This window comes from Neofelis nebulosa, chromosome 2 (assembly GCF_028018385.1).
Source record: "Neofelis nebulosa isolate mNeoNeb1 chromosome 2, mNeoNeb1.pri, whole genome shotgun sequence".
NCBI classification, from domain to species: Eukaryota; Metazoa; Chordata; class Mammalia; order Carnivora; family Felidae; genus Neofelis; species Neofelis nebulosa.
The window spans coordinates 207,343,259-207,371,172 of NC_080783.1; the positions used below are offsets into that span (position 1 = coordinate 207,343,259).

A 27,914-nucleotide genomic window follows, 5' to 3' on the forward strand; every position below is an offset into this window, starting at 1 on the left:
ATGACATTTTTGGGGGGACAATGCTTGCTCCCCCGCTTCATCTTTCCCTTTCCCAGGCTCTGGAACATGGATGTGCCAGTTTTGAACACATGGATGTGGACACCACTCTAACGATGGCAGGACATCAAGACAGAAGGAATTTGATCTCCTGAACAACTGTGTGGAACACAGCAGAGCAGAACAGTCCGTATGCCCAGCACTGCAGCCCACCCCCTGGTCTGTTAGATGAAAGAAGTAGGCAGCCATCGTGTTCCAGTCACTATGTATATTTTGTTTCATCACCTGCGACTGTTCCTTACCTATGGCACTCCCTTTTTCTAAGTGATTATGCAGGATTTCGTTTCTCCTGAATTCACCACATTTGGAAATTGTTTGGTCATTATCTCCTCATATATTTTGCCCACAGAATTTTCTGTCCTTGCATTATTTACATGGATGTTCTATGGAGGGGTTCGATTAATCATTTGATCCATTAAACATCATCATGGTTCTCAGGATCGCAGGTGTTCATGTCCAACTGATGGCGAGGAATGGATGTCACTAGAGGGCCTGCCCCACCCTGCCATCCCCTGGGCTGGGTACCTCTGCTGCAAGTGTCTTGCTAAGACAGGATAAACGTGTTCACTAACAGTGGCACATGGACTGGCTGTGGGGTGTTAGGTGGGAACAGGTTTGGAATTCCACTTTTGAGAAGAAGGACGGGTGTCCCTACTGGGCACCAGAGGGTAGATGACAGGGAGCATCTATTGTTTCAGCAAAGTAGCACCCTTCTCCTTCCCCGCCCCAGGGGAATGACCCTCACCTATGTTCTCAACGCTTCTTACAGATGGGAGCGGCCATCTTTTTCTCGCGTGACTTTTTTTTATTGGTCTAAGGTTGGGTGACTGACCCGCGCTGGGCCAATCAGAGTTGAGCACCAAACTCACTGGGCCAATCAGAGCCGGGCACCTTACCCACACCGGGCCAGTCAGAATTCTCTGTGACGGAACTTCCGTTTCTCTCTCAGACTGAGAGAGTGGGCTTGAGCCCTGCTGGTGGCCTGGTTTCCATTCATTACGGAGGAGACCATTAGGAGACAATGAAATGGACACACTAAAGAATGGATGAAAGATGAGATGAGACTGGAAAAGGGTCTGGCTTGGCGCAGTTGCCCCCAAGGCCCGGCTACGCGCCAGCTCTTCCCCAACTTTTAGGAGCCAATACTCCCTCCTTTTGTCTAAACTAGTTAGCGGGCGGGTCTGTTGTTGACAACCACACAGATGTCAGTTAATACAGTTGGGAGACGGGACCAAGAGCGATCAGGGAGTTGCAACCCTGAAAGTAATGATTGAGACATTTATTGAACGCCACATGTTTTTGACTTCGACCAAGCTCTGTTCACATTCCTATGTGAGTCACTATAGCCGGGATAACCGGCCCTGTCTCAGGGTCAACGGAAGTCAAATGAATAAATGAATACGCCTCTTCTGCTCCCCACCTAGTCTCCCCGGCCAGGTTCCTTGATACCTGCCTGAAATGACTTCCTTTAAACATGCCCTTGCCTGCCCTGGCCCACCGTTGCTGACTTTGGCCTGGCTGCATTTGACTTCTGCCTCCCCCAGAGTAAGATCCTTGCTAACTTTGTCCCCCAACTTCATTCCCTGTCTTGGCAACCATCCCAGCCCTGCCTTGTCCCTCAGGGACACTTTCCCTGTTAAGCGGGATTCACATAAATCTTGGGTTTCACAGAAGGCTAGTCCCTCAGGACAACTGCCTGTGGCTGCATTTGAAATTCAGAATGGCCTCATCGAGAGAAATTTCCCTTAACTGTGTCTAAAAATTTCAAAGGGCCAGAGCCCACTCAGCCACCCCACTGCCCAAACAGAGCTTTGCAGGAAGAGCCCCTGGGTTCTCTTCCGCCCCTGGGACCCTTTGCCCCACTGGCCCTGAGAATTTGGGCAAGAGACTAAAACCTCCTCAAGACTCAGTATCCTCATTTGTAAAATGAAAGCGATGGCGCCTTCCTCGGAGAACTCGCGCCAGAATGAGTTGAGACCACGCACGTAAAGCAATTAGCACAAAGCGTGGCACAGACTAAGTGCTCAGCAGTGGCCCAGCTGCTGCTATTAATGGCACAAAAGTCCAGCTTTTTGGACTTTTTAGGCCTGTGTGGCTGAGCTTCTACTCCTGCTGGATAAGGTATGAACAGTGGCCCCGCCTCTGTCCTTCAGGCACTTTGAAATCCTTTCCACGACGACAAGGTCCTACCTAATCTGGTGCCAACCTGCCTACGTCCTAGACTTCATCTCCTTTTGCCCTTGAGGCCTGCCGGCCTTCCAGCTGTTCTCCAAGGATGCCAAGCGCCCTCCTGGCACATGGCATTTGCTCCGGCTGTTCCCACTGCCTGGAACTCTTTTCCCCTACATGCCTATGGTTCACCCTACTGCTGTCTCTGCTCAAATGTCCCCTCTTCAGAGAGGCCTGCCATGGTCGTCCTGTCTCAGAGTGCCTCCTCCCTTCATGGCCTCCTACCCTCTCGGTCCATTTCTCCTGCTTTAATTTCATCACAGCCCTTGACACTTTCCTGAAATAAACGTCTTTATTGTCTAATTCTGAGGTCACAGTGTAAACCTCCTGAGGGCGGGGGCTCCTGGGTGCAGAATGCCCAGGGCCTGGAACACTGAGGCCCGTGAGACTCTCTCTGCACTCCAATGACTGTGATTTCCCACTGGGGTGCTAGATCTCTAAGGTGCAAAGTTATAATTTCATGTGGGGCCGCCAGCAAGTTCAAGTGGAGTTTCCTCCTCTTGTTCAAAAAGAGAAAAAGAAAAAATGGGAAGAAAGACCTCGGCCGTGTACTCTGATCAAGAAAGGCCAGACGGGTTCGTTTTGCTTCCCTCGCGCAAAAAACAGGCTGTCGTCTAGCCAGGCAAAGCAACGCCATTGCCAGTGTGGCCTTCACTTACTCTGAAACATACGTGCGAGACGGGCTGGTATGATGCCAAGTTAGGAATCCACAATTGTAAGATTGGACCAAATAACACCAGGATGATAGGGCTGTCATTACTGCTTTCTTTTCTTTTCTTTCATTGTTTTTCTTTTATCTGCCTGGCACTCCGTGGAACACTTCAATCTGTATTGTGTCGTTGACCCTTTTAACAACCCTGTAGGGCAGAGGCTGTTATAACCCCATTTTAGAGAAGGTAAAGGCTGAGGCTGCTGGCAGGGAGCCTGGACTCACATCCTGACCTGTCAGATACAAAGGGCTGTCCTTTTTCTCTATGGCAGTTCAGTAAGGACATGTTTTAGAGTGGGTTTGGCGCTTAAGGCAGGGCGAGGGTCAGATGTGATCAAGCCATTAGCAAGGAAAGAAGTTCCAAAGAGGGGATTTGGGCCTGGCCACCCAGAAAAAAGAGCAGTGCTTCTGAGCACCGTCTCTCTTGGGGGACCTAAATACAGTTAAAACGGTCCTTGTCACACACAGCGGGCGTCAGCATCTTCTGGACAGCTTCTTAAAAGAGGCTTCTCAGAGGCACGTGGGTGGCTCAATTGGTTAGGCATCTGACTCTTGGTTTCTGTTCATGGGATTGAGCCCTGCATCGGGCTCCGAGCTGACAGTGTGGATCCTGCTTGGGATATTCTCTCTCTCTCTCTCAAAAGAAAAAATTTTTTTTCAACCTTCCTCTTTCCTCCTGGAGTTTCTGCTTCAGTAGGTCTGGGTCAGATCCCAAGAATTCACATTTCCAGCAAGGTCCCAGGAGGTGCTGAGGCTACAGGTCTGGGACCGTACTTGAGAATCACCGAACCAGAAAAATGTCACATCCACGGGCTTGAAGCAATACTACACTCTTTCCACATTCCCACCTCCCAGCCCACTGCACAGGCAACACACAGTATCATATATGAATTATATTCTAGCTCAACTACAGAGCCCAGGGGTTTTAGTGAAGCTCCTCTTCCTAACGAGCTGTTTTTGAGTGACAGTGGAAAGGACCAATGGATGAGCTGGGAAGACAGGTGTGGTGGGTGTGAGGAGGGCTGTAAGGACAGGAAGCCAGTTAGAGACACCTGCTTTGACTTACCAGGAAGTGCTATGAGGGGTCAGGGGTGGGGAGGGTGCTTGGAGAGCAGTCCTGGAGGAGAAAGGGAGGCCAGGGGCTGGCCTAAGGGAAGGCGATGAAGGACCAGATTTAAAGGTTAAAGCCCAGACAAGCTGGATTCAGCGACTGACCAGGACATCTTTAAGAATCTTTTTAGAAATGCAGCTTGTTCCTCTCAGAATTCATGACAGCTGATCCAGTAAAGTGGCTTTTCCCCTAAATGGTGAAGGGGCGTATAGAGTGTGAAGCTCCTCCAGGGAGGAGTGAGGGAGACAGACCAGTGTCCCAAGGACAAACTCGCCCATCCCTTGGAGGGTGCCAGGAAAGAGTGGTCTCCATGACTCTCCTCTGCCACCTCCTATCTGGCGTTGTGCAGACACTGGCTGTCCCTGCCAACCCCCTGCTGCCCCATCTCTTCTGTGTCCCCACCCCCCTCTCCCTCTGTAGCTCTGCCTCCCCCCATGGGCTCTTCCTCTCCCCAAAGCTCTCCCACAGCAATCACAGAAGGTAACTGTTGGGATCGATCACCCTCCCGGTGGCCCAACCCCAGGAGGCCACAAGGCCCTGGTCAGTCAGCATCGAGGGGAAAGGACCATTATTACAAGATCATGACAACAAGGCTGTCAGATTTGTTTTTGAATTGAACGAGACACCAGTGGCCTCTGAGGAGGGAAACTCCACACGGGCTGGGCTTTGGTGCAGCTGGAGAAAGTCACGAGCTGGGCAGACCTGTCCCACGATCAACTACAAACTCACAGCATCCAAATCCAGCTGTATGTACCTTCTCAGCCTCCTAATTGTCTCTAATCCCCCCGCCCCCCCCCCCCCCATGTGCCCTGTCAGGTTTCCTTGGACTGTTCTAGGTCCCCTCCTCTCCAGGCCCTGCCTTACTACCATCTGCCCTCCCTTTCCATCTACAGAAGGAGATCCAGGGATTCTGGCTAAAGGCCCTCCATTTGTCCCCCCCCCCTCGGCACACTTTCTCTGTCCCTGTCTGCACGTGCACCCTGTGGCAATGGGGCGGCAGAAAGAGCACGACCTCAGTTGTCTCATTCGTAGAGGGTGCCTTTGGCTTTTGCTCTGGCAGTTCCACACTCCTTCTTGTGGTAACAGACCCACCCAGCCCCCACTGGGAAGGGATGTGCTGCTGGGCCAATCACACTACTCTATCATGACAACAGTGATTGGCCCAGGGATGTGCATGTGGTTGGAGATGGACCCATCAGAGCTCTTCCCTGGAGTTTTTCCATCTCCAGCTAGTGAAGGAGACTTTTCTTTTCTTTTCTTTTCTTTTCTTTTCTTTTCTTTTCTTTTCTTTTCTTTTCTTTTCTTTTCTTTTCTCTTTTCTTTTTCTTTCTCTCTCTCTCTCTCTCTCTCTCTCTCTCTCTCTTTTTCTTTTTTAAATAGGGAATTTGATTTTTTAAAAAAAATTTAATGTTTGGGGCGCCTGGGTGGCTTGGTCGGTTAAGCGTCCAACTTCAGCTCAGGTCATGATCTCCCGGTCCGTGAGTTCGAGCCCCGCGTCGGGCTCTGTGCTGACAGCTCAGAGCCTGCAGTCTGTTTCAGATTCTGTGTCTCCCTCTGTCTCTGCCCCTCCCCTGTTCATGCTCTGTCTCTCTCTGTCTCAAAAATAAATAAACGTTAAAAATAAATAAATAAATAAAAATTTAATATTTTTGAGAGAGAGAGAGAGAGAGAGAGAGAGAGAGAAAGTGGGGGAGGGGCAGAGAGAGAGACACACACACACAGAATCCAAAGAAGGCTCCAGGCTCCGAGCTGTCAGCACAGAGCCCAATGCAGGGTCGAACTCATGAACTGTGAGATCATGACCTGAGCCACAGTTGGATGCTTAACTGACTGAGCCACCCAGGCACCCTGAGGAGAGTTCTTTCCTCTCTGCTTTTGAGGCTGTAAAAGAATATGGACCAGAGGCTGCCTGCACTCATGTCCCCTGATGCCTGGAGAAAGCCCACCTACAGGATAAGAGAAAGAAGCAAGCACCCAGGAGGATAAAGAAGGACATGGTGACATCGCAGTTCCTGGATCCAACTGTCCTGGAGATACCATCTACTCTTGCCCATAATGGTTCTGCTTGGTTTCTGTCACTTACAACTGAAAATGCTCTAATGCACGTGACACTCATCGTCTCCGTTCATGTGGTGGCTGTGAGATTACAAGAGATCTTCCATACCAAGTGCTTAGTGAATGATCAGTGCCTTGTGGCTATTACTCCTGCCGTCAGTCCCTGCCCGTGATGTCCTCAGCACCACCCAGCTCTGCCTCCAGCTCCCACCTTGGTCAGTGCCTCCTCATGCCCCTGGTCTACCTAGAACCATACTCCTTTCCTTCATTCTACACTGCTCATCCCAAGCCCAGTCCTTTTGTCCCAGATGGTTTTCCTCAGGTCTTTCCTTCCTCCTTGTTCCAATGGCCACCGCCCCAGCCTGAGTCATTCATTCGCACACTCAACAAACCTCAACGGAGGACATATTACAGGCTGGGCAATGCGCTGGTCCTGTGGACGATCAGCAAATAAGACAGACATCCTCCCCCTGACACTCTGTCCTCTGTCTTGACCCTCCTTGAGTGCCTGTCAGACCAACTGTCCTTGAATTCTACTTTCATCTTACTCTTCTTCTTCTTAACATCCCCGGTTGCCTCCTTCCTACCTCATCAAATCTCAGTGGCAATGCTTGGCCTTCACAAGTCATCCAGAAGCTGCCTCCAAATAGTAATGATAGAACAATACCTTTAATAGAAGGAGAAGCAGCCACTGCGGCAGAAACTGGGCTAGTCACTTTACAGGCATTGACTTGCTTAAAGCCTCACAACCTGAGGTTCCAGGGCTGATGATAACAGGCACCAGCCATCGGGGAGGCCCCTGGTGCCGTGCTGGGCTAGGCAAAGCAGCTCTGTTCAGAGCCATCCAGAAAGGTGGGCACACCGTCTTCGGCTCAACAAATGTGTAAGGCACATTTGGGTGAAGGGTGTTGCCCGGCATCCCTCAGCTGATAAAGAGCAGCACCAGGATTCAAACCCAGCAGCCCCTAATCCAGGGCCTTCGCCCCATCCCAGGGGGCCTCCCTAAATCCCCACTGCACAGCCAGGTTCTTTCCCGCAACTTGAATAGGCCACACTCCTGCTCACCTCATTCAACCACTCCTGCAGTCATCGGTCGAGGCCTCCCTTTTGAACCATGACCTGTGTAAGAGGAGGGACCTCCATAGGGGGAGAGACGATGTCATTTCTGCTCATGGCGCTATCCCCGGGGCTTGGCCCACACATTACCTAGCACGTCACGGTACACAGCAAATATTTGCTGAATGAATGAATCCATGCAAAGAGGCACTGGGAAGAACCAACAGCTGATTTGATGTTTAAGACCCTGGAGCCACGGGGCAGTGTGGGCTGCAGTGTTGTTTGTGGTGGTGGTTAATGTTTAATACTCATCTGAGCCACCGGGCCAGGCCTGCATTCGCACTAGACACATGGAGAGTCTGGATTCCCTACAGAGCAGCCACCTTGGCGTCAGGGGAACTCCGGATTAGAACCCCAGCTCTGTGATCTCGGGCGTTTAGCTTCTGTGAGCCTCAGTTCCGTTCTCTGCGATGTAAAACTGCCTTGCCGGGTTGTGTCAATGGATAGCATTCCTCACCACCCTTTCACATAGGGACTCAAGGTTACTTCTCCTGCTCAAAGATGTTTGAGATTCAGGTAACTCGTGAAACCGGAAAGAACCTCAAAGGTGAGAGATAACTGGAACAGCAAGGAGAGCCCAGAGAGGGGACTGTACAAGGGGAGGCGGGGGCTCGCAGCTAGGCTCACAGCTGAGTGGCAGTGGGGGTGAGTGGCCCACAACTGGCCTCAGGCTGCTGGAGGTGACCCATTAGAGGCACACATGTGAGCTTCTTTTCCTTTAAATAGCTGCTGCAGAGGCAGATTCTGGGCAGCAGGGCTGGGTGTCCCCATCTACCCACTGTGCCAATTCTCATCTGCCCCCAGAGTGGCGGGGAGGGGCATGGCTTCCCTGCCACTTCCTCACCACGGTGCCCCACTCTTTTGAATGAAAATGCCTCCCAGCTCAGCGAAAACAAGGCTGAACTTTTGTTTGAGTGAGCTTTCTCTATAAAACCAACAAACCAAAGAAAAGGAGCTTAGGAACAGATTAGTGCTGACTCCAATTCCCACCCTCCCCAGGCCAGCACTCATTGCTGGTCACCCAGACTTCGCCTGGCCTCCTTGCTTCCTCCAAGGCCCTCTGCAAGCCCTGAAGTCCACTAACAAGTCACCGGCTGTTGGCCTCGGTTCCTCTTTTTCTTTCCTAGCACAGCAGGTGACGCGAAGAAAGCAGGGGGATCTCAGCCCTGGGTTCCACCCCCAGTGCCCCGTGCGACCTTGACCAAGTCGCGTCACCTCTCTGGTCCTCAGTGTTTTCATTGAAAAGTGGGCATAACACGGAGGTCGGTGGGTGGGAGGGGAGGCCTTGCTGAAAAAACCTGTGGAAGCCTTAGGAGGGCGTCACAAAGACGGCGGGGGGGGGGTGTTAAGTATCAACCCTCTCCCCCCCCCCCCCCCCAGCACTAAGTTATGGCCTCCCCTTCCAACTTCCCTCCCCGTCCCACCTCTGGCTTCCCAGTCCTCTAAGAATTGGACGTCGCTGCATGCGAGCAGCACCTGCGTTCCCCACGGTCCGGGACAGCAGGCAGGGCAGGGGCGAGTGGCAGCGTCACTGGGAGCGGCCAGTGCTGCCCTCTGCTCTGCGGGCTCCCGCCCGTCCTCTTGCGACCACCTGCCCGGGCTGCGGCCAGGGGGGATCGGGGCGCCGTCCTTACCGGAGAAGATCCTCCCGTCCCGAGTGAGGAGCGCGGCGCCCACGGGGAAGTGACTGTAGGGACAGTAAGCGGACTTCTTGGCCTCCCGGCAGGAGAGCAGCAGCCGCTGGACGAGCTCGGGCTCCAGGGCGCAGGCGGGACGCTCCTGGGCCATGTCTGTGCCCCAGGGCGGCGGAGGCGCAGAAGTCAGTCCCCTGCCAGCCGGCCAGGCCCGCGCGACGCTGGCTCCTCCCCCCGCGGCGCGCGTCCCTGCGGGGCGCTGGGCGGGGCCTGGAGAGGGACCTCCCGCCCCACCCCCAGCTCCCACCCCCCCTTCCCGCCCCGCAGGTCGGGGTCCCAGAGTGTGGTGGGCGGCCCAGCGTGAAGAATGCGACCGTGCCCCCGCGGGCTCCCCCTCTCCCCCTGGGGACCACTCTCACTGTTGACACACTGAGGGGCCAGTGGGACGGGACATGGGTGCCCCTGTGGAGGGGGCGACTGTGGACACACGCGCCTCAGGAAAGAGGCTGCTGGGGGTCAAGGTCAGGGTGAGTCCTGGGGAGTCCAAGCTCCAAAGGTTGAAATGCCCCTGTTTGTTGAATGACCCTCTCCTTCACTGGGGGATGTGATGAGGTTGAAAGGGCAGAGCTGGAGCAGCCACTCTGGCTTCCTGAGGCAGAGCGTGAGCTAAAGCAGTAAGACAAGTTGCTTCTTCATTTTCACCCATTTTCCTTCCAAGTCCGGTCTTAACCCAGAAGTTAAAAGTATCCCCGCCGGAGGGAACCTCTGAGGTCATCGACTCACGCCTTCTCATTTGTTTTGTTGGCAAGATGAACATTGGGTTGGTGGCCAAAGAAACGGGTTTTGCGTGCTGACACCACCACTTTCCACGTGTGCAACCGCCGGCCGGTTCTTTGACCTCTCTGAGCCAGTTTCGTCATTGCTACAGCGAGGATAGTGATCATCTCTGTTCTACCTCCTCGGATTATAGAAGAGCTTGAGCTTTGGAGTTTAGTGGACCTAAATTTGAAGTCCAGTTCTTCCATTTATTAGCCATACAACCTTAGGAAATTAATAACCACCTCTCTCTGCGGTCTCAGTTTCTTCATCTGTGCAGTGGGTGCACTCACAGTGTCTTGCAGAGGTGTCATGAGGATCAAATGAGATAATGTGCGTACGGTGAGCGTGGTTAGAGGGTCCTGGGACATCATGACAGTAGCACGCTTTGTGACTCCATGCAGATCGGGTGATTGACATTAAGTGACTTGGCCAAGATCACATAGAAAAGGCAGAGAACACCAGATAGAGTGTCCAGAGGCGTCCAAATGTCCACAGACCCCCAGCAAGCAGGAGTGAGTCAGCAGCTTCTCTGAGGGCTTGGATAGAGGGTGGGGAAGAGGAAGGGGGGAAGGTAGAAGGTGGGGAGAAAATGAGGCCGGGTGTCCTTGTCCTGCATGCTGACATCTCTGGGCTGTGCAGCCCAGCATCTTCGTGTCCTATAGCCTGGAGCTCTCACCATGCAGAGATACAGGCAGACTGGGCAAAGTTGGCCTCATTTCCTCTCCCCTCGTCTCTCCTCTTCCCTCCAGGTTTCCCCCACCCCCTTTCTACACATCCAGCCTTTAGAGAAGCAGCTGGTTCCTTCCTGCCTGCTGTTGGAATTTTCTTCTGGTTCTACACGTTTGGCATCTAGTGCAGTTTCTTGGATCTGAAGCAGGGCTGGCAGAGAAACCAACTGTGTCCCCCTGGCTTCTCTATCCCTGCACTACCCAGCTACCCCAAGGGGCCCTCTCCTAGGGTTCCAGGAAAGAAAGCAAAGGGTGTCTGGGGACCATGTGTACCCATTCCACATGGAAATAATTCTAAGGCTTTTGGGGGCCAAGTATAATTGCAACAGGACAAGGGATAGAGGCCCTGCCGGCCTGCCAGGCCTGTCGGAAACCCCCGTGGGTGGTGCTGTTCCTGTCCCCTGCCCTGTCTTGACTCACACCAGCTAAGTCCAGACCTACCCAGGACTGGGGCTGGACTCCTTGGTTCCATAGCATCAAGAGAACTTGGATGGCCTCCAGGCAAGTTATGGCCTTGGCCTCTTCGAAGCTTTTTACCTGCACTTGGTCACAAGTAGGGACAGCACGCATTGCAAACCCAGCTGTATGGGTTTTGGGAGCCAGTAGTAGTTCCAGAATTCCTTACAGGAGGGGCTTGGAGTGGCCATCTGAAAAGGGAGAGTGGGCCTGGAAACAGGTATAGAGCTAAGTTTTAGGTCAATAATATTAACATTTTCTAACCATGCTTTGATTTCCACTCCACATAAAATTAGGAGAAGTCAATTGCTCAGCACAAAGAATAAGAGTATCTAAGAAGGGTGTTTTTTTTTTTTTTTAACATTTTATTTATTATTGAGAGACAGACAAATCAGGAGAGGGCAGAAGGAGAGGGAGACACAGAACCTGAAGCAGGCTCCAGGTTCTGAGCTGTCAGCACAGAGCCCAACGCAGGGCTTGAACTCACAAACAGTGAGATCATGACCTGAGCCGAGGTCGGAGGCTTAACCGACTGAGCCACCCAGGCACCCCTCTGAGAAAGGGGTTTTGAGTGGTGGTGGAGACTGTCAAGGGCCAAAGCCCTCCCCCCACCCCAAGCCTTTCCTCTGTGAGGGGAGCCACCCAGTCCCTCCGTTAGAGCTCAGATGCCATCAACTCACTTCTTCACTCAACGAATAGTTACTCGTAGTAACAGCTAACTCTTATTAAGCTCTTTGCACGTGCCAGACCCTGTGCTAAATGCATGGTTTGAATTATTTCATGCAATCCTCACCACAAGGTAGGTGCTGGCGATTTTACTGCCCATATTTTACTGATGAGGGCACCTGAGCTCACGGAGATCAGAAGGGGATCTCAAACCCGAGTCTGTTTGCCTCCATCTAAATGAATCGTGCGCTCTGGTCTGTGCCAGAACTCACGGAGAACCGGCATAATGGACCAGTGTTGGGGTGGGGGGCAGTTCTTGGCATCAGACCAGACAGTTTGAATCCTTCTCCTGCCTCTTATTACCAGCTGTGCATCTAGGCAGGATGGCTCATCACTCGGGGCCCCTCTATCCTCCTTATACAAGGGGCAGGAGTGGTACCCACTATGGTGGATCATGGTGCCTGGAATCCCATTCTGCTCAAGAAGGTTTCCCGTTTCTTTCACTGTGGCTCCTTTGGGGGAGACCATCTGGTGGGCTGTTAGTCACTGTGTTCCACTGCCTGGTAGGTGTAGGCAGTTGGCACAGGGTAGCCAGTCAGACCTCGCTTTCCAGCTGAGCAGTGGGAGCCGATGGTTTCTCTCGCCATGGTTCCTCAACTAGGAGGATCTGATTCTTGCTGACAGCTAGACTGCCCCCTGGGTAGAGAAAGCTTACTTGTAAAGTGAAGCCATGTGGAGAAAAGCAGAGCTGAGAGATGGAGGGGGGGAAAAACACCCTGATTTTTCTCTGGGTGTCTGGATTTGGCCATGAACACACTTCCAGACTTCCTTTCAACTGAACCAATAAATTCGCTTCTTGCGTAAGCTTAGTTGAGTTTTGTTTCTGGCAATCCCATGGCCTCTAGACTAACATACTACTTCCTAGGGTTGTTGTAAAAAGTCAATGTAAATCAATGGTAATCAATGTAAAGCAAGGTAATCAATGTAAAACTCCTAGTACATTGACTGGCACATAGTAAGTGCTCAACTAGTGTTAGTTCATATTATCACGAGGACTGTGTGCTGGCCCCTGTGCAGGGCGCTAGGGAATGGGAGGTGAGCGAGACTTGGAAACTGCCTTGGATGACTTTGCGGTCCAGGGAGGGAGACAGACAAGTCAGTGGATAGGTGCAAAGCACCCTAATACACGAGTAGATACCGGGGCCCGTGGCCATACTGAATACCTGTTGTCTGGAGGGAGTGGTGGGTAGGTGGGTTGGAGAAAGCTTCCCAAATGACAGGAGACTAAGAGGAATCCTTTTTTTTTTTTTTCACATACAAGTGGATCAGTCTATTAAGTAGGAAGTGGAGAAAGTGAACAGAAGTATGCACAAACAGAAGTATGTAACACCCAAACTGAACCGAATCCGAGATTCCTGAAAAAACATGTGTCAGTTACACAATTGGCCACCTCTTCCCAGACTGACGCAGGGACTTACTTGTCAGGGAAGATGAGGGAATAAGTCAGGTGGCAGGACTGGTGGCTGCTCCTGGGGCTGGGAATGATCTCTGGGGAACTTTCAAGGAGGCCAGGTCTCGGGCTCAGGATCCAGACCTCATAGCGGATGCAGCCAGACCCAGCAAAATGGTTGTGACCCTGAAGCCCTGGGCCGTGATCTGGGTGTGTGTCATGAGCTGAGAGCCGGGACTCTGGCCCCATAGGTTAGGGCAGCCACCGCACCCAGGCAGCCTATGGGTACCACTGGGTTCTCGTGTCTTGGGAAGGAACTTTTCCTCGAAGCTCTCTGGAGTGCTGTAGACAGTGGGGTTTAAGCCCTCAATGACTGGGGGCTGTGATGGTTCAAAGGGCACCTCGGGAGTCACAGGGCCGGGAGCCGTCATGTCCCTGGCAACAGCTTTAGGAGAAAAAAAAAAATCGAGACTAAGAGGAGTATTAAGTGATGGGTGATGTTCACAGTGGACAAAGTAGGTGTGATGGGTTGAATTGTGTTGCCCCAAATGGAGGTGTTAAAATCCTAACCTCCAGTATCTCAGAATGTGACTGTCCTTGGAAATAACGTCACTGGAGAGGTAGTTAGTTAAGATAAGGCCACAGGGAAGTAGGGTGGGCCCCTAATCCCAGATGACTGGTTGCCTTATAAGAAGATGATCACGTGAACACATAGAGGCTTGGGAGAACACCCTGTACAGATGGAGGCAGAGGTGGAATGGTGCAGTGACAAGCCAAGGACTGCCAAGGACCGCTGGTCATCACCAGAAAGCAGGGGAACAGAGTCTCTCTTACAGGCCTGCAAAGGAACCAACCCCTTGATTTTGTACCCTTAGCCTCTAGAGCTGTGAGAGAATAAACTTTTGTTGTTCAAGCAGCCCCGTTTGTGGTCCTTTGTTGGGCAGCCCTAGGAAACCTAATATAGTGAGCATAGCAGGTGCTGTCAGTGCTAAATCCCCTTTGCCACCTCAGCTGTTGCCTCCAGCTTTAGTGGGCGGTTCCTGGACATGCCCATGGCTTCCTGCCTTAAGCATAGCCTGGGCACAGTAGTGGGCTCAGTCCATGCGTAGGGTAGACCAGAAACGTAGGGCAACTAACACCCTCCCCCAGAGGCATTAGGTATCCATAATACATCACGATTTCCTAAAATCGGTAGAAAATGGCAAGCATCCTGTAATATTTTCATTTATAATAAGAAATATGGGGGCACCTGGGTGACTCAGTCGTTTCAGTGTCCGACTTCGGCTCAGGTCATGATCTCGCAGTTCACGAGTTCGAGCCCCACATCGGGCTCTGTGCTGAAAGCTCGGAGCCTGGACCCTGCCTCAGATTCTGTGTGCGTGTCTCTCTCTGCCTCTCCCCTACTAGTACTCTGTCTCTCTCTCTCTCTTAAAAAAAGTAAGAAATATTAATTTGGTGTTTTGGGCACAAGGCACAGAGCTCCAGAAACCCTTGGAATTTCCTAAGTGATGAGAGGTGTCTTTGGTTACATTAATGAGGTGACTTTTGGACCCTACCCAAGGATGAGGGCTGCATGCCAGGGGACCGACCTCACAACTGGACAGTTGAAACTTTCAGTCCTACCCCTTGACTTCTAGGGAAAGGAGAGGGGCTGGAGGCTGAATCAGTCACTAATGTCCAATTATTTAATCAAGCTATATAATGAAGTGTCCATAAACACCCAAACGAAAGGAGTTTGGAGAGCTTCTGAGATGGTGAACACGTGGAGACTCACCTGGAGAGGACATGGAAGTCCTACGTCCCTTCCTCATACCTTGTCCTGGGTATCTCTTCCATCTGGCTGTATCCTTTCATAATAAATTGGTGATCTAGTAAGTTAAATATTTCTCTGAGTTCTGTGAGCTGCTCTAGGAAATCAATGGAACCTACAGAAGGGGTCATTGGAACCTTCCATCTGTAGCTGGTTGGTCAGAAGCACAGGTGACAATCTGGACTTGCAACTGGTGCCTGAAATTGGGAGGGCAGGGTGCTGTCCTGTAGTACTGGACCCTTAACCCGTAATATGTAACCTGTAACCTGGAATCTGATGCGATCTCCAGGCAGAGAGTGCCAGGATTGAGCTGAATTGCAGGACGCCCAACTGGAGTCTAAGAATTGCTTATTGTTGGATGTGTGGGGAACACCCCATCCTCAATGTTGGAACTGGGTGCACACATCCACATATATCCTAATAGTATAGTAGGCAAAAGACTTGATCAGGTATTTTACAGAAGAAATAGGGATAGAAAGAACTTCTGTCCAAATCTTCACGTCTTCAAAGTTAGCTGCACACAAAAAAATTAAAGAGTTTTGCTCAGTTAAAGACTTCATAGACAAAGCTGGCAGAAGGTTGAAAAAATGGGAGGGAAAATATTTTCAAAGGCTAGAATGACAGCAAACAAACAGTATAGTGATTATGTAAGGAACTCATGGCAAATCAACAAGGACAGGAAAGTCTATAGAGAGATGGGCAAAGGATATCAATAGGCAATTTGCAGAAAGGAAAATACAAATGACCAAGGAGGTATTTGCTCAACCTCCTTAGAGTCACAGAAATGAAATTAAGACAACGAGATGTTACTTTATACCTATCAGAATGGCAAAGAGAGAGAAAAAAAAAAGCAGGATGGTGATAGGCATTGGTAAAGATAAGGGGAGACTGGAACTCTTATGTGCCACTGCTGGGATTGCAAATTAGTACAGCCTTTCAGAGAGAAATGTAGCAGGACTTAGTAAAATCAGATACATGGATCCTTAAAAGGATTTGTATAAGAATGTTTTCTAAAAAGGGTCAGAGTTTCACTTTTCACTTTTAAGTCTTTCATTCATCTGGAATTAATTTTTATTAATTCTTGTGTAAGGTAGGGGTCCAATTTAATTTTTTGCATAGGGATATCCAATGATCCCAGGACCACTAATTGAATGTTCCTTCCTCTCCCAAAGGATCCACAATGCCAGCTATGTCAAATTGCAAATTTATATGAGTGGAAATCGTTTTGTCTCTAATACTTTCTATTGGTGAACATTTCATTCTTACACCCATATCATACCTGTCTTTATTATTATAATGTTATAATAGGTATTGATTTCTAGAGGCCAAATATTCCTACCTTTTCCTTTTCCTTCATGCCTTTGTATTTCTGTATAACTTTTAGAATCAGTTTTTCAATTATTGTCTGAAAACTCTCTTCTCTAGCCTCTGCATGAATTTGTATAGGGTTGGAATAGTCTATTCCTTGATGTTTTGGAAGAATTTTCCTGCCAAACCATCCTGAGTCTCATGTTTTCTTTTAAAAAATTAAACTATTAATTTAATTTATTTAAAAACAATTTTAATGTTTATTTATTTATTTATTAAATTTTTTTTTAACGTTCATTTATTTTTGAGACAGAGAGAGACAGAGCATGAACGGGGGAGGGTCAGAGAGAGGGAGACACAGAATCTGAAACAGGCTCCAGGCTCTGAGCTGTCAGCACAGAGCCCGACGTGGGGCTCGAACACACGGACTGCGAGATCATGACCTGAGCCGAAGTCGGCCGCTTAACCGACTGAGCCACCCAGGCGCCCCTGTTTATTTATTTTTGAGAGAGAGAGAGAGAGACTGAGCACGAATGGGGGAGAGGCAGAGAAAGAGCGGGAGACACAGAATCGGAAGCAGGCTCCAGGCTCTGAGCTGTCAGCACAGAGTCCGACGTGGGGCTCAAACTCATGAACTGTGAGATCATGACCTGAGCTGCAGTTGGACACTTAACCAACTGAGCCACCCAGGCGCCCCAAATTTCTTTAAATGTTGTACAGCTATTTGCGTTTTCTATTGTTTCTTGCTCTATTGTGTCCGTTTTAGTAAACCAGTCGTGTGTGTGTGTTTAGAATTTTTATTTATTGGGGCACCTGGGTGGCTCAGTCGGTTAAGCGTCTGACTTCGGCTCAGGTCACGATCTCGTGGTCCGTGAGTTCGAGCCCCGCGTCGGGCTCTGGGCTGACCGCTCAGAGCCTGGAGCCTGTTTCCGATTCTGTGTCTCCCTCTCTCTCTGACCCTCCCCCGTTCATGCTCTGTCTCTCTCTGTCTCAAAAATAAATAAAACGTTAAAAAAAATTAAAAAAAAAGAAATTTTTATTTATTTATTATTAAAGTTTATTTATTTACTTTGAGAGAGAGAGAGCATGCAGGAGGGGCAGAAAGAGAGGGAGAGAGAATCCCAAGCAGGGTCTGCACTGTCAGTGTGCTTGAACCCATGAACTGTGAGGTCATGACCTGAGCTGAAACCAAGAGTCAGATCCTTGGCTGACTGAGCCACTCAGGTGCCCTGCGCATGTGTGTTTTGTTAAAGAATTTCATCTAAATTTTCAAAATCGTTGGCCTAAAGTTATACATAGTATTCTATTATTTTTTAAAAATGTCTATTTATTATTTCTGAGAGAGAGAGAGAGAGAGAGAGAGAGAGAGGGAGAGAGAATGTGAGCAGGGGAGGGGCAGAGAGAAAGGGAGAGAGAATCCCAAGCAGACTCTGTGCTGTCAGCACAGAGCCTGACATGGGGCACCAACTCATGAACTGTGAGATCATGACCTGAGCTGAAATCAAGAGTCAGATGCTTAATCAACTGAGCCACCCAGGCGTCCCTATGGTAGTCTATTATTTTCTTTGAAATTTCTGACATGTTATCAATCTTTGTGACTTAGCAAATGGTTGATCTTTGTGTATGTTCCATAGGTACAGAAAAATTTGTGCATTTTCGACATATGTTGGACATAAAGTTCTGTATGATATTTTGAACTTATTAATCAGGGTATTCAAAACACTTTACCTTTTTGTTTGTATCTAATTGATTTGTTAAAATCTCTATTTATTGTATATACATTATACATACATGTATATACATGTTATTTTATATATGCATATTTTATCATGTATTCCTATTAGTTTTTGCTTTATATTTTTTATTACTTTAAAATTTTTAATTCCAGTATAGTTAACATACAGTGTTATATTAGTTTCAGGTGCACAATACAGTGATTCAACAATTCTATACATTTCTCGGTGCTCATCATGATAAATGTACTCTTTTTTTTAATTCTTTTTTTTAAAGTTTATTTATTTATTTTGAGAGACAGAGAGACCACGAGTGAGGGAGCAGAAGAGAGAGAGGGAGAGAGAGAGAATCCCAAGCAGGCTCCGTACTGTGAGTGCAGAGCCCAATGAGGGGCTCGATATCATGAATTGTGAGATCAGGACCTGAGCTGAAATCAAGAATCAGATGCCTAACTGACTGAGCCACCCAAGAGCCTAAAAAGATTTTATTTTTTTAAGTAATCTCTACACCCACTGTGGGGCTTGAACTCACAACCCCAAGAACTGAGCCAGCCAGGTACCTCTCTTTAAAGTATTTTGAGTTTATTTTTGTGTATGATGAAAGAAAGTGGTCCAGTTTCATTCTTTTGCATGTAGCAGTCCAGTTTTCCCAACACCATTTGTTGAAGAGACTAGTTTTCAGTTTCTATTTTTTGAATACATATTGTTAGGTGCATGTATGTTTGTGATCATTGTATCATTTTGATTTATCGATTAGTTTATTTATATAGAATTTTCCTTTTGTTTCTCACAATTAAAAAATATTTCTTTTTCTGAAATTAATGCTAATAACCTGGGAATCCCTTTATTTTAGGAGTTCTTAACCTTTGTTTGCCATAGATCTCTTTGGCAGCCTAGTGAGACCTATGAACCTTTTTCAAAATAATGTTTTTTTTTAATGCGTGGAATTATAATGCAAACCAATTGTATTGAAATAGTTATCAGAATAGTTAAAATATTTGTGACAAGGTATGTATTTTTTTTAATTTATTTTTTTTATAAATTTACATCCAAATTAGTTAGCATATACTGCAACAATGATTTCAGGAGTAGATTCCTTAATGCCCCTTACCCATTTAGCCCATCCCCCCTCCCACAACCCCTCCAGCAACCGTCTGTTTGTTCTTCATATTCAAGAGTCTCTTATGTTTTGTCCCCCTCCCTGTTTTTATATTATTTTTGCTTCCCTTCCCTTGTGTTCATCTGTTTTGTATCTAAAAGTCCTCATATGAGTGAAGTCATATGATATTTGTCTTTCTCTGACTAATTTCACTTAGCATAATACCCTGTAGTTCCATCCACACAGTTGTAAATGGCAAGATTTCATTCTTTTTGATTGCCAAGTACTACTCCATTGTATATATATTCCACATCTTCTTTATCCATTCATCCATCGATGGACATTTGGGCTCTTCCCACACTTTGGCTATTGTTGATAGTGTTGCTAGAAACATGGAGGTGCACATGTCCCTTCGAAACACCACACCTGTATCCCTTGGATAAATACCTAGTAGTGCAATTGCTGGGTCGTAGGGTAGTTCTATTTTTAGTTTTTTGAGGAACCTCCATACTGTTTTCCAGAGTGGCTGCACCAGGTTGAATTCCCAGACAAGGTATGTATTTTTAAAAATTATTTTAGAGACAGAGCACACGTGAGTGGGGGAGAGGGACAGAAGGAGAAAGAATCCCAGACAGGCTCCACACTCAATGCAGGACTGATACGGGGATCCCACGACCCTGAGACCTGAGCTAAAATCAAGAGTCAGACACTCAACTGACTGAGCTACCCAAGGGCCCCTATCTAGTTTTTTATTAATGTATTAAATAGCAAGATCTAACAGTTGGCTATCAACAATAGCCAAAGTATGGAAAGAACCCAAATGTCCATCGATGGATGAATGGATAGATGTGGAATATATGTTAAGTTGGCTTAACAAATACTGTGATTTTGAAGTAGTGATAGTAGTAACAGATATTTTAGGAAACTATGATAAAGTGATATGGAAATATTTATGATTTACATTGGTGACAAAGTCACAGATACACTATATTTCTGTGATTTGTTGTCTGCATTTATAAATAACAGGAATGCTAAGTTTTAGTTAGGGGTTAGTGAAAATAAAGGCATATTTTTTCCTTCCAAGTTCATAGTCTCCTTGGATTTTATTCAGTGACTCACTGAGAGTTCAATGGCCCTAAGACAAGAACCCCTGCCTTATTCTTAATATTTTGGTCCTTTGTTGTAAGTGAATCCATTATAAATGACATATTAATGGTCACTTAAAAAAAACTCTTCTGAAAGTCTCTGTCTTTTGATCAGATACTTCAGTCCATTTATATTTATTGTAATTATTGCTATGTTTTAGATTTTCCTCTGACATCTTATTCATTATCTATATTTATTCATATATATATTCATTATATAATGAATAAGATGTCTCTCTCTCTCTCTCTCTCTCTCTCTATATATATATATATATATATGTATATAAGTTAGAATTAGGTTTAACTTATATTTAAAAAAAAACACCAAATAATGGTTTAAATAACATACAATTTTATCATTCTTTTAGTCTAGAACCCCACAGTCATCAGGGACCCAGTTTCCACCTTCTTAGCTTGTAGTTTCCATCTTCAAGTTCATCTTATGACCCAAGATGGCTATTTGGAGCGTTAGCATTTATTTTTTTATTTTTTTATTTTTATTTTTTTTTCAACATTTTTTATTTATTTTTGGGACAGAGAGAGACAGAGCATGAACAGGGGAGGGGCAGAGAGAGAGGGAGACACAGAATCGGAAACAGGCTCCAGGCTCCGAGCCATCGGCCCAGAGCCTGACGCGGGGCTCGAACTCACGGACCGCGAGATCGTGACCTGGCTGAAGTCGGACGCTTAACCGACTGCGCCACCCAGGCGCCCCTGGAGCGTTAGCATTTATAAACTCATTCTGAGCAGCAAGAAGAACGGTAGAAGAGTAAAAAGGGTGCATCTCTACTTATATTTCATTAACCAGAGCTTAGTGATGTGGTCTCACCTAATAGAAAGGGAAGCTGGGAAACGCTCTCTTTCAGATGCATACGTGGATGGCATGAACAAAACCAGGGTTATTTTACTAAGGAAGAAGAGGGCAGTGGATATTCAGTGAATAATAGCAATCTCTACCTAAGTCTCACCAGTTGAGGGTCCAACTGTCAGCAGCAGCTCTAAGCCTTCAATATGGTACCTGATCTGGAGAAGACCAGCCTGCCATCTGGTGGCAGGTTGGTTACATTGGAATCCTTTCATTATGGAGGCGGGATTAATTTGCCCTTCCTAAAAAGGGCGTTTATTCTGGCTATGGGTTTGCATTCTCTGCCAGCAACATCATTTGTAGATTTACTAAATGTCTTACACAATCATGGTAGTCCAGACAACATTGGTTCTGACCGGAGACCTCATTTTCCAGCAAAAGTAGTAAAGAAAGTGATATGTAAGCATGAGATTCACTGGTCTTATGCTCTTATTACCAGAATCATTTTGCTTTATGGGTTGGTGAATTGACTAGTATCTGCCAGAAGGCAACCTTGTATGAATTTGAAGTGCTGGCCTAAAGTTGGCATATGTTGTGAGTCAGTAACCAACGCAAGATGATATTTCTCTCTCTTCCAGAATTCATGGATCAGGGAATCTCGAGCTGGATAGCTTCGAAAATCTTTGTTCTCCAAGACCTTGGGCTCTGCTAATTTAGAGGTCTTCATATGCTCAGGAAGAATGTTTCCACCAGAGCAAATCGCAGAGATCCCACTTATTTGGAAATTGAGACCAATTTCAGACTGGCCATTTCAGACTCCACATGCCCTGGATGAACAGGGGGAAAAAAGCAAGGGGTCAGGGGGTTGTTCTGTGTTGGCTGGAGTGATTGATTCTGGTTGTCAAGGGGGAAATATAGTTGCTGCTGCATAGTGGGGACAGGGAGACGTGTGTCTCTGGATCCCCTGAAATCCTCTGGGGTGCTTTCTAATTCCAAGGCTGGTGGTAAAAGTTAATGGAAGAGGACAGGAAACCAGAATGAGCAAGACAACTGTGGGCTCAGGTTCCTCCTGAATGAAGCTCAGATCATCCTATGAGGTAAAAATCCTGACTACATGAGGTGCTGCTGAAGGCAAAGGGAATGTGGAATAAATAGTACAGGAAAGATGTTATAAATGCCTCATCACCTGTGACAGAAATGAGAATTATAGCATTTATTTATACGTTCTTTCTTTAGTCATGTATATGTTTACTGATGGCGCCATTTGTCCCTCCTTCCTCTGCCATTTTGGATACTGTGGTTTGTTTGGGGGCTCACTTTACAATTAAGTGCATAGATTACAGGATATCAAGATGGGGTTAAGACTAGAGAAGAGAGGGGAGAGGGGCCTGAGTGTCTCAGTTGGTTGAGCATCTGACTTTGGCTCAGGTCATGATCACATCGGGCTCAGTGCTGTCAGCACAGAGCCAGCTTCAGATCCTCTGTCCCCCCAGCCCATCCCCCCACTGCCCTTCCCCACTTGCGCAGTTTCTCTCTCAAGAAAAAATAAATATAACACTAAATATAAAAATAAATATGTAACAAATATAGGATTTGTTTTTCTGAGGGAAGGATAAAGATGCTCTTGTTTGATTGAGATATATTTGTTTTAGGTTGGGTGGTAACATTTTATGGAAGGTTAAGAATGGAAGTAGGGTGGGGGCATCTAGATGGCTCAGTCAGTTAAGCGTCCAGCTTTGCCTCAAGCCATGATCTCACGTTTCTGGAGCTGGAGCACCGCATCGGGCTCTCTGCTGTCAGCGTAGATCCCGTTTTGGATCCTCTGTCTCCTTCTCTCTCTGCTCCTCCCCCTCTTTCCCCATCTCTCAAAAATAAGTAAATATTAAAAAAAAAAAAAAAGAGAGAGAGAATGGAAAGTAGGGTGGTGTTGGATGTTGAGGAACTAAGGAGTGGACTGTGGCAAGTACTGAAGACCAACCCTACTCAGCACCCCTCCAAAGCTCCTTCCATCATGACTTCCGCCATGAAGGCTGGAATGCTAGACAGGACATTTCCAGACTCCCTTGCAGCTAGGATTTCTGTACATCACTTGGCTTCTTCCAGGGAGAGGCAAATGGAAGTGTAAGGTAGAGTCCTGGCAGGAGGTGGCCATGTGGCTTTTCCGGATGCACTGTTGGAGGTGTCTCAGTTCCTTTGAGGCAGCTGGGGTGGAAGCCTTAGTGCCAGGACGGTGCTTGCCTTCTTGGTGCAGAGCAGCCACTGCCTGCTTGGAAGCTTTCCTGGTTGTAACTGGGGCCCTAAGGTTCTTAACATCAGCCATGGTGATCGTGGTGGCAGAAACTCCCCTACCAGGCTGGTTTTGCAGTGAGATTCGGGGTGGGGGGGTGGTTATTCTTGAAAGACTCTGCTTCTCAGCCTTTCAAACGAGTCTGAAGCCAACCTAATCACCTTAGTCACCCCCTTTTATCTTTTATTATTAAAAAAATTTTAATGTTTATTTTTGAGAGAGAGAGGAGGAGGAGGAGAGAGAGAGCGAGAGAGCGAGCATGAGCAGGGGAGGGTCAGAGAGAGAGAGGGAGACACATAATCTGAACCAGGCTCCAGGTTCTGAGCTGTCAGTGCAGAGCTCAAACTCACCAACCATGAGATCATGACCTGAGCCAAAGTCGAATGCTGAACTGACTGAGCCACCCAGGTGCCCCAACCCCTTCTTTCTTTTAATTGAGATGGAATTGACATACAAATGATTTTAGTTTCAATTGTACTACATAATGACTTGATATTTGTATATATTGTGAAATGATCACAAGTCTACTTAACATCTATCACCATATATAGTTACAATTTTTTTTCTTGTGAGAACTTTTTTTTAAGTGTTCATTTATTTTTGAGAGAGAAAGTGTGAGCAGGGGAGGGGTAGAGAGAGGGAGACACAGAAACTGAAGCAGGCTCCAGGCTCTGAGCTGTCAGCACAGAGCCCGATGTGGGGCTCTAACTCATGGACTGTGAGATCATGACCTGAGCCGAAGTCAGATGTTTAACCAGCTGAGCCACCCAGGCGCCCCTCTTGTGAGGAGAACTTTAAAATCTACTCTTAACAACTTTCAAATGTGCAATATAGTATTAACAATAGCTACTGTGCTATGCATTGTATCCCCAGGACTTACTTATTTTATAACTGGAAGTATGTACCTTTAAAAAAACTTTTTTTAATGTTTATTTTTGAGAGAGACAGAGAGAGATTGAGTGTGAGTGGGGAGGGGCAGAGACAGAGGGAGACACAAAATTTGAAGCAGGCTCCAGGCTCCAAGCTGTCAGCATAGAGCCTGACCCAGGGCTCAAACTTGGAAATGCAAGATCGTGACCTGAGCTGAAGTCAACACTTAACCAACTGAGCCACCCAGGTGTCCCAAGAAGTTTATACCTTTGATCCCCTTCACCCATCTTATCCACCCCCACCCCTCACCTCTGGTAACCACCAGTCTGTTCTCCATCCTTAAGTTTGTTTCTTTTCTTTTTTCTTTTTTTCTTTTTTTTCCTCCAATTTTTAGATTCCACATGTAAGTGAGATCAGACAGTATTTTTTTTTGTTTGCTTGTTTGACCTTTTTCACTTAGCATAATGTCCTTACCGTACATCTACACTGTTGCAAATGGCAAGATGATTCCTTTTTACAGCATGTATATAGTACATTTTCTTTATCCATTCATCCATCGACGGACACTTAGGTTTCTCCATCTGTTGCCTGTTATAAATAACGATGCAACGAACATGGGGCTCATATATCTTTTTGATTTAGTGTTTTTGTTTTCTCCCCTCACCACCTTCTGACTTTTATTAAATCCAAAAGTTTTTTTCCTACTGGTTTGAAAATTATTCATTTTCTTTTTCTTTTTAGCAGCTATCCGTAATTATCATGAATCATGCTTATCCTAATTTCCTCCGTCAATTTCTTTTTTTAATGTTTATTTATTTATATTTGAGAGAGAAAGAGAGAGAGAGAGGGTGAGAGAGAGAGAGGCAGAGAAAGAGAGGGAGAGCAAAAATCCCAAGCAGGCTCCACACTCAGTGCAGAACCCAATGCAGAACTCGATTCCATGACTGTGAGATCAGAGCAAGCCAAAATCAAGAGTTGGACACTCAGCTGACTGAGCCACCCAGGCATCCCTCCTCTGTCGATTTCTAAAGCTTATCAATATTTATATTTTCCTTCCCAATAAGACAACATCTTAGCATATTCTCACCTCCTTCTGTCCACCACTACTCCACTGCCAAGTTGTTTTTCTGTGGCACTCCCAGGGCAAGGTTTGAGGGAGGGAGACAGTGGACTTTGCCAGTTTCTGATAATCATCAAAAATCAGAAGTCTATATGGGGAGCCTGGGTGGCTCAGTTGGTTAAGCGTCTGACTGCATCTCAGGTCGAAGTCTCGCGACCTGCGAGTTCGAGCCCCACGTCAGGCTCCGTGCCCGTTGGTCGGGGCCTGTTTCGGATTCCGTGTCTGACTCTCTCCCATCCATTGCCTGTGCAAAGAAAGTAAATAAAGGTTAAAAAAAAACTTTAAAAAAAAAAATCAGAAGTCTATCATTTCTAACATGTATTTTTAACTCTTTAAAAAATTGTATTGAAGAACAACGCATCCCCCAATTTTTCACATAAGAATGTTAATACATAGAAGAGTGCTAATGATTTTTTAAATATTTATTTATTTATTTTTGAGAGAGAGAGAGCGCAAGCAGGGGAGGGACAGAGAGAGAGAGAGAGGGACAGAAAGAGACAGACAGACACACACACACACACACACACACACAGACAGAGAATTGAAAGCAGGCTCCAGGCTCTGAGCTGTCAGCTTAAAGCCTGTCTCGGGTCTCAAATTCACAAACTGTGAGATCATGACCCGAAGTCTGACACTCAACCAACTGAGCTACCCAGGTGCACTGCCAATGCTTTTTTAATGGGCACAGTTAACTTGTTTTTCTATAGGCCTGGGAATCAGATTTCTACTGCCCCCTCTGTGTATCCATTTGATAATTCAACACATATTTCTTGAGTAAATACTATGTGCCAAGCACTGTCCCATACTCTTGGGATGCACCAGTAAATGAAGCAGACAAAGATCCTTACTCTTGTGGAGCTTACCTTCTAGCAGGGGAGAGGGTCATAGAAATGATGATAATAAATGTGTATATTATCTAGTATGTGAGAAGGTGATAAGTCTTTTTTTTTTATTAAAAAAAATTTTTTTTAACGTTTATTTATTTTTGAGACAGAGAGAGACAGAGCGTGAACGGGGGAGGGTCAGAGAGAGGGAGACACAGAATCCGAAACAGGCTCCAGGCTCCGGGCTGTCAGCACAGAGCCCGACACGGGGCTCGAACTCACAGACCGTAGGATCATGACCCGAGCCGAAGTCGGCCGCTCAACCGACTGAGCCACCCAGGCGCCCCAAGAAGGTGATAAGTCTTATAGACAAGTAGAACAGGGTCAGGAGAAGGAGGGAAAGGCAGGTCGTGGTATGGAACCTGGTGGTCAGGCCTCATTAAGAAGCAAAGACTTGAAGCAGGTGAGGATGTGAACACATATCTCACAGATGTTATCCAGGGAAGGGAGTTCCCAGCAGAGGGCACAGCTGTAGCAAGAGCCCCAGAGCCTGGAGTGAGTCTGCTGTATCTTAACTTCTCTTAAATGTGTCATTGATAGGCACCCTTTACCCCCTTGGATTTCTCAAATCTCTGGCTATGTACAATTATATAAGCAAATATGTATTATAGCACCATCATTTACCATGCTTGATTAAATACTAGGCAAGTCTTGGTCATTATTGCATGTTAAAGTGTGTGCCTAGCTGCATGGTGGGCCGGATATTGTCCATTGGCACTTGATATCCACTCCGACTCCTCCTCTGTTCTGTCGTCTATTATAGGGGTGAAATGACCAAAAACTACTTTTTCAGGCCCCCCCCTCCTTGAATCTAGGGTCTGGATGAGGTGTAGTTTCTGCCAATGAGACTCACTCATGTGAGATATGGAAGCCCCACATGGGACTGAGCTATCTCCTTGTGATACCAGCAGCTGGTAGGCAAGTTTTGACCAGACTCTTAAGTTGCAGAGTCCAATTACCAGCGTCATAGGTATGAGACAGCTGGGCAGCAGCAGCAGAGGCAGCAGTGACCTTGGCAGCTATTGTAGTATGACCTTGAACCCCCTGCCTTCCACTACTCGGGCCCCTGCAATGATTTTGTAAGCACCAGTTCCCTGTATTAAATTCCTTTCTGTTTGAAATACCTAGATAGGTCGCTATTTACTAACCCCTGAGTTAGACGATTGTACAACAACTGATGACTTTGTGTAAGGTGTATTTTACTGGTAGTGATACATTTTGAAGACTCCTGACCCTCTTCTCTGCTAGGAAGGTGAACATCTTTTAGACAATTGATTCATATTTATTTAAAGTTTATTTGAGAGAGAGAGAGAGAGAGAGAGAGAGAGAGAGAGAGAGAGAGAGAGAGAAAGGCAGAGAGAGAGAGAGAGAAAGAATCCCAAGCAGGCTCCATGCTGTCAGCACAGAGCCCGATGGGGGGCTCAAACCCACCAACTATGAGATCACGACCTGAACTGAAGTCAGACGCTTAACAGAGCCTCTAACCGATTCATTTTTAAAATGAAATGTGACTATTATGCCTTTTAAGTTTCTGAGTCAGAATAATTAGAGAATATTGGGATACTGTGGGTGAACTGCTCACAAGTGGTTACCTTTGCGAGAATGAGGATTTTCTCACTACTGCCCATTCATACAAACCATAGGAGTCCAGTGGATACTGAGGCTGCCGTAGGTTGTAAGATCAGCCAAGACCTCCAGCTTGAGATTCTCAAAAAATTACAACAGGCTCCTGGTTCTCAGTGATTGGTTTAAGATTAAATGAATGTATACGTTTGAACCAAAAAGACACATGCACTAATAAAGCACTGACCTCTTCTGTTTCA

The 27,914-nt window shown here is 47.0% G+C and overlaps 1 protein-coding gene, 1 long non-coding RNA gene and 1 pseudogene across 4 annotated transcripts in view; 1 reads left to right on the forward strand and 2 right to left on the reverse strand.

Annotated features, from left to right (window-relative positions):
- Window positions 1–9,141, reverse strand: part of CDA (cytidine deaminase) — a 21,542-nt gene extending 12,401 nt beyond the window's left edge. The window contains exon 1 of one of the 2 annotated variants that reach the window (XM_058718831.1): window positions 8,912–9,138. In XM_058718831.1, the coding sequence (XP_058574814.1) occupies window positions 8,912–9,065 (154 nt within the window). In that variant the 5' untranslated portion in view covers window positions 9,066–9,138. Of the gene's footprint in view, window positions 1–8,911 lie in introns of both variants that reach the window. The other variant, XM_058718829.1, reaches the window with a different exon arrangement.
- On the forward strand, window positions 7,707–27,914 carry LOC131505350 (uncharacterized). 2 transcript variants are annotated; one of them, XR_009258369.1, is made up of 3 exons: window positions 7,707–7,824; window positions 21,569–22,027; window positions 27,735–27,914. It is a non-coding gene; the product is annotated as an uncharacterized LOC131505350 (long non-coding RNA). The 2 variants fall into 2 exon arrangements; XR_009258368.1 differs by lacking the exon at window positions 27,735–27,914 and having other exon boundaries at window positions 21,569–22,157.
- LOC131505349 (HIG1 domain family member 2A-like) lies at window positions 13,000–13,557 on the reverse strand (annotated as a pseudogene).